At 35.3% G+C, this 9485-nt stretch overlaps 1 protein-coding gene across 1 annotated transcript; it reads right to left on the reverse strand.

Moving 5' to 3' along the window:
• Nucleotides 1–1024: 1024 nt before the first annotated feature.
• LOC121381990 (28S ribosomal protein S21, mitochondrial-like) lies at nucleotides 1025–8975 on the reverse strand. Its single transcript, XM_041511443.1, has 2 exons — nucleotides 8839–8975; nucleotides 1025–1908 (listed from the first exon to the last, which is right to left on the reverse strand). Exons 1-2 carry the CDS (start codon nucleotides 8922–8924, stop codon nucleotides 1731–1733), a joined length of 264 nt encoding a protein of 87 aa, XP_041367377.1. The 5' UTR covers nucleotides 8925–8975; the 3' UTR covers nucleotides 1025–1730.
• Nucleotides 8976–9485: the final 510 nt, after the last annotated feature.

Genomic DNA, 9485 nt, shown 5'->3' on the forward strand with positions numbered 1-9485 from the left:
CAATCGTAGAAATATTTTATTAGTCGGAAACATCTTACAATGCAGCAAACTCGGGAATGTCCCTTTAAACGAGTTGTGAGATAAATGGTATCTAACGGACACGAATGTATTATTCTATTTCTTACATATGCTAAAAACAAAAAAAAACTGGTTTTAAGCAAATTTTAACATCTTTTTCGACTACAAATTATTTACAGCCGTTGCACTTGTAGCTGACTTACGCGTCACAGACACATGATTGCCAGGTTAACTATACATCACAGTGTAATCGATTTCATGTTGTTTCTCATTGGATATATGGCATTGGTGACCTGGTCATCACCTAGGAGCAGCCAGCTGTATGTCTTGAAATTGTTAACGCACGTACATGTGTTAACAAGTATGTGTATTCATAAACCACACATGGTGTTCTCATCAACGGGTGTGTAAGAAAATTTGTTTCCTATATCACAGACACTAATGTATAATAAATCAATGTGATGTGGTGTCATTAAAAAAAAGGTGTTTTTTTTAATCATATACATGTAGCTACCAGTGGAATAGCTGGGGGGGGGGGGGGGGCACAGGCAATCCCCCCTCCCCCCCATCAGACCTTTTTTTTTTTTTTTTAACTGTATTAAATTTTTATAAAATCATACATACATACATACATACATAGTGTGGGTTACCCATTCCTCCCCAATATAAAATCCTGGCTACGTCAGTGGTAGAAACAGTGGGTTTATGAAAGAAAAAACTTTCTTTCTCCATTTAATCCTATTCTTAACAACAAAAAAGGATCTTACATGCACCCACCCTCACTTCCACCAAGGACTGCTTTGACTGAATATAACATGCCATGCCTATCTATGATCAGCCCAAGTGTACTTTAGTCAGTCATTTTGTATTATGTGGACACCCTTATCCAAATCATAAAATCGGCCAGTTTGCCCTGATAGCATAGCCTATTAGGGATAGTAGGTGTCTTCTTGAAGCATTTGTACTTGGTGAAACAACCATTAAGAACTGACAATGCAAACAGCAATTATGCACCATTTTTCTTGTATGACAACACACAATTCTTTTTATAACAAACATCTTTCTCAAACTGAATACATGTATTAAGAACATAAAAATAGAAGATTTTTGTTACTTCCAATTCAGTTTTCCCTTTCTTTTTAACATCAATCAATTTTTTTTTCTTTCTGGAACATGGTTTGTGGAACATTTTATGATGAAATTTTCTAGATTTTTTTTGTTTTTGTATGCAATTAACCGATGTTTGTCTTTTTTTTATAAAGCTATTCAAATATGCGACATAATTTGTACTGATTTAATGCTAAGTGGTTCTGTGCAGCCGAATAATATGTAAATAACCGATTTGTGCTATAAACTGATATGCAATAAAGTGGATTTGACTGTATATAGAGACCAATATTTGACATATTACATTTCTGTGTTTTCCAAACAAGTTAACTTCTAACATCTAACATCGTTCTGACAGATGTAACTTAGGAAATGTTCTGACAAAGTTCCCTTCTGAAATGTTCGGACAAATCTCCCTTCTGAAACATTCTGACAAATCTCACTTCTGAAACACTGACAAATCTCACTTCTAGCATGTTAGGTTCTTTAAAACCTAATAAAATTTCCTATAGATAAATCTGTTATTGTTTAAAACTTCTTTACAAAATCAAAACACCTTTCAAACAAGATAGTTTCACATAATTATAACATTTAGTCACTGTCTGTTATCTAGGCCATGGGTCGACTCGGTTCTTGCGCATAATAAATGCAATTTTGCGTTGCATGTCAGTGTTGTATATTCTGCTGCAGCGTTCGTAACTTAAACGCTGTCGCTTTTGTGTCGGCTTCTCATAATATATTCTTCTTCGGACATCTTCGTAAAACCGTTCATTCCGTAAGATTCTGTAAACAAACAAAAGAGACATGAAATAATCTACATTTAATGATGTATCAACACACAGGGCTAGCTGTGTGTGGAATTTCAAACAAATGGCAAATTTATTTTAATTTTGCAAAATAATTGCATGTAATACCCTAGTAATTGATATTTTGTTTTAAAAAATCAATCATTCTGAGAGTACCGCCAAAGCAATACATACACCCTTACCAGACCCAAACAATTGTTTTATGTCCTAAATTCAAGGGCCACAAGTCTGAAAAATCGGAAATCACCATGAAAGTGACTTACAGCCGATGATTTATATATCAATGTGCTCTTGTGGTGTCAATAAACAAAACAAACTTTAGCAAACAAACTTTTTGACGGGTTGTTTTGAAAGGACTTTTGTTCAGGAACTGCAAACTGTGACATGATTTTCTCGCACACCTGGCCTACATGTCCATTTGAAAATAACAGGGCAGCAATATAATGCTCTCTTGATAATAATTACAGTAAGAAATTTCAAATACCAGTACGGAGAGCAGTTCCACACATTCAAAAACAATTAGCATTGTAACAAAACAGACTGAACAAAAACATGTTTTCTCACTGATCAAATATTTGCATATAATGAGCTCATTTTATAAAATGTCAGCTCCCTACAGATTGTTTTGGGATATTACCAGTATGTTTATTTATTTTCATTCATTCAAATAAAGTAAAAAACGAGGTTGCAAGTAATATAGTATGCAAGATATTTTATTATATGGTATTGAGAGTCTTCTGCCACACATGGGTTCTGCAAACAATTTAATATTTTGTCCAAAATAAACACAACAAATATGAAAACTCAAGGCTCACCCTGTCCACTGCAAAATGAGCCTACTGCTAAGTTTTATATAAATACAAAGTGGCTACAGCATTTAGTCTTTGGTTAATAGAATATTCCTTAAATTAACCACATTTTAATAAATTTTTAGGGAAATACGAGTTCATCATATATAAAAATTGGCACCCTACCTGTAGGCATTGGGGGCGGAGCAATTGTAGTAATGTTTAAACACATGCTAATTAAATTAAACAAAAATATGATGTTACTTATGTACATGTTTTGTGTGTAACTGAGAGAATAAATTTGCATTGGCAACTGAATTCAGAAGTAGATATTAGTGGGTACCAGACGTTTCGCCCCCAAAAAAGTTTGTCCCTAGTGAGACCAGTTTGCCCCCAGTGACAGTTCACCTCCAAATGGTTGTCAGTTCGTCCCTGACTTTTTGTTAGTTTGCCACGGCAAAAAAAAATGCCATAGAAAAATAATGTCCACGGCATTTTCCACGGCAGTCTGGATTGTAAGTAAATCTGAATGATGAGTTTGTTATTTGTTTCATTTGCCAATATGCTGTAAGATTCATTTATACCAGTGGTGGTATTCATCGACTGAAAGTGACATAACAGTTAATACTCGAATGACACGTGCATGATGAAGAACAATGGGGTTGTAAGGGGATGACACTTTATATATACAGCATAGTCCTTCTGCAGTGATGTGGTAGTTCAATCTTGATCTTTTCATTATATTACATCAAAGTGTCAGAATATATTTAATGCGATATACAATTGAATAAATTTATTTAATAAAGGCATAATTTGTATTAGGAAATCTGTCATCAAGACTGAATGCCCTCGGTATATCGGTATATTTCTTTTTCTTTTTGGTTAGGCCACTCTGCACCAGAAAATGGTAGTATATTTTGTCAATATAAATTACAGAGAAAGTTTTATTAAACTATCGGAACAATCTCTCTTTATATATGTTACTGTATCTACAAATATCAGGCCGACCATAACACTTCAAGTGACTAGTAAGCGTGTATAAATAAGACATCCATACTGTGCCATAGCCATGGTTCAACAATACATAAGATGTCACCCCCCCCCCCCCCCCATGCAATCCAGTGGTTCCTGCAATGCACGTTATGAACAGTCAACAGAGATTAATGACCCAAGTTGGAACTTGTTGCTGGTAATTTACATGTATTTTCAATCATGCCCGATGGCGCAGAGATTTAGCTACTTAATAATACTGGTGCAGTTACTGTTTTAATATTTACTTTTAATCTGTTTTCAGTGCACAAAGTATATTTTATTTGAAACAGTAAGGAAAAAATATATTTTGAGAAAAAAAATCCAATACAAAAACATATGCCACAGAAAACGAAAAATTCCACTGCAATCTCCACAGCATTGCAGATTGTGATGGACAATTGCAGGGTTTGATAATATCGGCTAACACCAAACAGGGATAACTAAAAATTGATTAGCAACTATACTGTTTAAAGGAGACTGGACACCAAAAGACATGTAGTGTGTAATGGATTAAGTTAGCATCAAAGACCGCATTACTCTAACGCCTGGCTCGCTGCGAGGCACCGTTCAGCTGCGCGTCTTAGGTTTGGGGTAAAAACAGAAGTGGACGGGATTATGCATAGATCTGAACGAAAGCGAGGCAATACATCATCGGTGAGAGTTACCAAGCAATACCGGTACACATGTTGATTCTTTGGTTGTGCCTTTTAGTCGTCTTCTTTTTTTTCTTCTTCTTAGTCTCCAGGTTTATCGGAAATTTAACTTACAAGATAATTAGTGTTATTATATACTGTCGACATAATTATATGATGGTTAACTGCACAGTGTTTAACTGCAACAGTAACAGCAATGCATCCCAAGAAACGGCCAACATCATGGTTTCGATTTCCAAAAAAACCGAGTTGTTTTAAAACATGGACACATTATTGTCGTCGAACGGGCTTTACACCAACTAAATACAGAATGTTATGGTACATTTACAATGTGAAAATTAAAACAAGTATGTACTTAAGATATACATTAAATAAAGGTATTGCAATTTGTTTACATACGAATATTTAAACTTCACATTTATTTACCTATAATTACCAAATTAATTTTCACCGACAGCCCATAACGACTCCATACTAACGTCTCTTGATCTAGTTGGTTTGTTAACCTTATAAAAAAATACCTTCAAAACATGAATTATTACGTTAGTTAACAATGTTTACAGTCATGCAGTTCAGTATATTGTTATTAAAATTAAAATGCTAACACTTTTGGCAGGAACAACATATGTACTGTGGCCAGAAGGAATGATGGTTAACTAGTTTTAAAGCTAATGTCGATTATTAAAGCATAATAAAATTGTACTTTTCAATGCTTTCTGTATGTCATATTAAAAATACTCTACACCAAATAATTGTTTTAATACCTACCCTGGGTTTCTGCCAGAGGGTGCGGAGGGTAAAGTTACATGTATGTACTAAACAATCTCAGAAATTAATGTATATATATATAATGTTTTATTTTTTCGATAGATTATAGTAACATAATTGCCATTTAAAATTTATAAAAGTGCATAAAATAAAATGTTCAATAAAAAACCCATTTCAAACCTATAACCACCCAATATACTCCTTTGAATATATTTGGTTTTTACAGGCCCATAGGAACGACTTAGGGGGTGGGGGGGGGGCACTGACCGACCGGGTATAAACTCTACATCAGTATTTTGGTTACAATGGCAAAAATTAATGTTATAAAGAAACGCTCACAAGTGGGAGGGGGGGGCCTGTTTTATTACGTACCCTCAAATTATTTTCTGGCAGAAAACCTGGTACCTTTGGCAGAGGTTGAAACAATTGGTCGTCTAATTTTCTACTGTTACCATAAAATAATATAATTAATCACTTTTGGCATCTAGCAATTTAAAGCAAAATTAACAATAGTTACCACATGGAATAAGCATCATATATTATTTTGTTTTACCTGTAATATATTTTCATCAGGACTTCCTTCTTCCTCCATGAATGATTAAAGACAATAACACTGGATATATTGTAATTATTTTTATTTTATTCCCATATATAACAAATGTGTTTTATGTCAGTATGTGCAGCAAACTACCTGAAACAGTTGGTTTGAAATCATGATTACAAAAAATCCTAAAGATAAAAGGAACTGGTTCCTAACCTCACCTACATATTATCTACATTTGTATAGGCCTGTAGGAACGGTATTTGAAGTGTGTGTGTGTGTGGGGGGGGGGGGGGGGGAGGAATACAGTCTTTAGTGAGGGATACAAACTAGATTTTTATCTTTATATCATCTTTATTTATGCAAAGTAGTGAAAACTTAAAACATACATTTTCATCCTAGAGTGTGTGATGGAGAACAAGCCCCTAGGCCCGCCCCTCCCCAGTTCCTACGGGTCTGTTGTATTTTATATTAACAAATGCAAAGACTACATAATAATATTATCGATAAGACATATTAGTTGTAAAGTGATTGTCAGTATGTAGCAAAAGTATAATATTTTCCAACATTTCTGTGATTTCTGTACCCGGCTGTGGACAGTTTCGGCAGACTGGCAACACATTTTCTTAATAATTAAAAATACACGGTTTAACCAAACACATTAAAACTTGGGAGGGTAACTAGTTAAGAGAACAAAGGTTTTTGTTAAATTAATATATCTTGCTTTGGTGAGGAGGGGACGCTTTTTGCAAATTTGCGAAATCGGCCTATGGAATATCCACTGACGTGTCATATTTACATCTATGCTGAACAAGATTTATGATGAAATATTATTAAATTGTGTGTGCTTTTCTTCTAATTAGGTCCATTTGCTTCAGTTTACATTAAAAATGTCATAAAAAATTATGTTTTAAAAAATGCTTGTATGCTAGTCTATGACCGTGTGGCTTCCTCGTCTTCATCGGCAGTTGATTCATCCGAATTTTCGTCTAAGACAACATTTCAGGATTAGGGACAAAGTCTCTGATAAGTGGTTCAAACTGATACGGTTTGATGCCATTAGCACAAGCTGGACACAATTCTTCGTCACTCGAATCGTTAAGTTCGTCCATGCTGCTTGGTAGTTTCTTCAGTTTTCCTCTCATCGATGACGTCATGCGTCTAGCTCATCAATTGTCGACAGTTTCCGGCAAACATCGGCGAAAAAAACAAACAACCAAGACTGGCACGCTTAACTTAGTCAATAAGGGGAGCGCGGTAGTTGCGTGTTGTGGTTTATGACGGCAAACAATTCATTACGCCATATATATGGTTTGGTGTCCGGTCTCCTTTAATGTTCCCTGCCAATGTGGCCTTGTCATATTTTTGTATGAGACAGCCCCTGCAAGATGGAATCACCAAGTGGGCGATCAGGTGACGCTATGTCACGATATAGGTCAGCGACCTTAATAAACTGCTATTGGATTTTCCCGAAGCTTAGCTGGATGTGGGTGCTGTCAGGTTCCTTTCTCTAGTGTGTGTATTAGTGATTAATATGTGGATTTTTTTAAATCAAGGATCTCAAAAATAATCTATGTAAAGGTATTTGACATGAAACATAGGATTGTTGTGGTATTAGTGTGGGAATCTTTGACTACCGTTTGGTGGGCAGCGATTGCGAAAAAATTACATATCTTGGTCTCTGACTGTAATGAGAGCGTCATAACGGAGCCTGGCGATCTCGCCCCATGTCGATCTCGCCCCGGGCAAGTTCGCCAGGACTTATTTTCATCGTTAGGCGAAGTTATATATCTACTGTCATTATCAGCAGGTTTTTGTGCCAAAACTACAGGGTTATACCACTTGTACTACTATTTTTGTGTTGGGACACACTGTGGCAAGATCGCCATATTTACTTCCGTGTTGCATGTCTGTTTAGCGAAGTTGCCAGTACATTATAACTCAACAATATTCAAGTTACAAGCAGTTTAATGTTTACTTCATTAAGTAAATACATGTGCAGTAGTCATGTTTTGATTTTCTTGTTGTAAAATGTAATACATTGGTAGTTTACATTTCTGACGATTTCACTTGCAAGCCAGGGCGAGACCGCCAGGATTTTTCTTGTTTAAGTATACATTTTAACGATTATTTAATATATACTAAATACTAAAGTATGTACTGAACCGACGAGGTTGCTATACATCATTATTCGATGAAAGTGTTGTTTATTTATAATAAATACATGGACAGAATTCGCATGTTATTTATTGCCATTGTGTAATGTTAATGTGTTTAGATATATTTCACTTTTTCAGACTGGGGCGAGATCGCCAGGATTTTCTTAGGTTTGATTTCTGTTGGGAGAAGTCGCCTACATCAGGCTGTGGCGAGATCGCCAGGATTTTCTCAAATATATCTAAACACAATAAAATTTTCTCAAATATATCCCTGGGTATAACCCTGTAGTTTTGGCACAAAAACATGCTGATAATGACAGTAGATATATACTATAATATATGTTGTAATATATGTCTTCTAGCAAGTCTAATATGTATGATAACTTCGCCTAACGATGAAAATAAGTCCTGGCGAACTCGCCCGGGGCAACTTCACCAGGGCAAGATCGACACGGGACGAGATCGACATACTTCATCATAACCATCCAAATCTCGGTCTAGTTCTCTTTCAGTCAGAGTACTAAACCTCTTGGTATCTCTTCTGATGCTTTTATTAGCAAAAACAATGGTTAAGTGCAACCGTGCACATAACTTTCATGAAAATCGCTCAATCACGAACTGGAAGGACTTTCTTTTGGCACTGTCACTAACCCTAACCCTCTTATTTAAGATAAGTATTTATAATGTTCTTTATATGTGACAGTACCAAAGGAAAGTCCTACACTTTGTTTTTTAAGAACATATTCACAAAATCTCAGTTGGGGGCAAACTGGATTTTATTTGTGGGGCGAACTGGTAATGTGTTTGGGGCAAAGTGACATATTTATGGGGGATGAACAAGGTTGGGGCGAAACGTCACGGTTAGGCTTTCATGATAGTGCACCTTTAATTTACGTACTGAAAACAAACAAAAAATCAAATTGGCATTACACATATAAACAATTTTTTTGATTAAGCATAAACTACCTGTCTAAAATTCGACATGCTGGTTCAACGTTATTATTTTTCACCAGTACAGTTTTAGCTAAAAAGCGAACGTGATTTTGAGACATGGTGAAGCTCAAAACTGCACTGGATACCAAATTAATTTACGCCGTTTTGAGGTGCCAGTCAAGTGAGAAATTGTCGTAAAATTTTACAAATATAGTATTTTTGTTCCTCTTTTTTTTTAGTATTTGTGAACAACACATAATTATAACATTACATTTATTTAGTTAATAAATAATATCACCACCTAAAAAATTTAATCTAATATTTACGACAAACACCCCAAAACACCGAAATGTAGCGAAATACACTGAAATGTATTAAACCAAAATGAAATTGAAGACCTGAATGTTCCAGCATTACTTTTTCTTTAAGTGTGGAAGAGAAGGATACTGTCCAGTGATAACTCAGGGTATACAATGACCTCTCCAGTTTAAAAGCGAATATATAAATGGACCCCCCCCCCCCCCCCCCCCCCCCCCCACACACACACACACACACGTTCATGTAATTAATGTATATTTATGTTACTGTTACTGCAGATAAATGTATATCATATTGTTATTTTTGCTCTGCCCATATTCGGGTGTTATGCAAATAAATTATTCTTATTCTTATTCTTATTC

Source organism: Gigantopelta aegis, chromosome 9, assembly GCF_016097555.1.
Source record: "Gigantopelta aegis isolate Gae_Host chromosome 9, Gae_host_genome, whole genome shotgun sequence".
NCBI lineage: Eukaryota > Metazoa > Mollusca > Gastropoda > Neomphalida > Peltospiridae > Gigantopelta > Gigantopelta aegis.

Bases quoted from the DNA above. Each gene is read 5' to 3' on its own strand.
- LOC121381990 (XM_041511443.1), bottom strand. From the start codon at position 8,924: ATGTCTCAAAATCACGTTCGCTTTTTAGCTAAAACTGTACTGGTGAAA. The intron at 1,909-8,838 runs GTAGTTTATGCT...GTTTGTTTACAG, and splicing joins GCATGTCGAATTTTAGACAG to AATCTTACGGAATGAACGGT.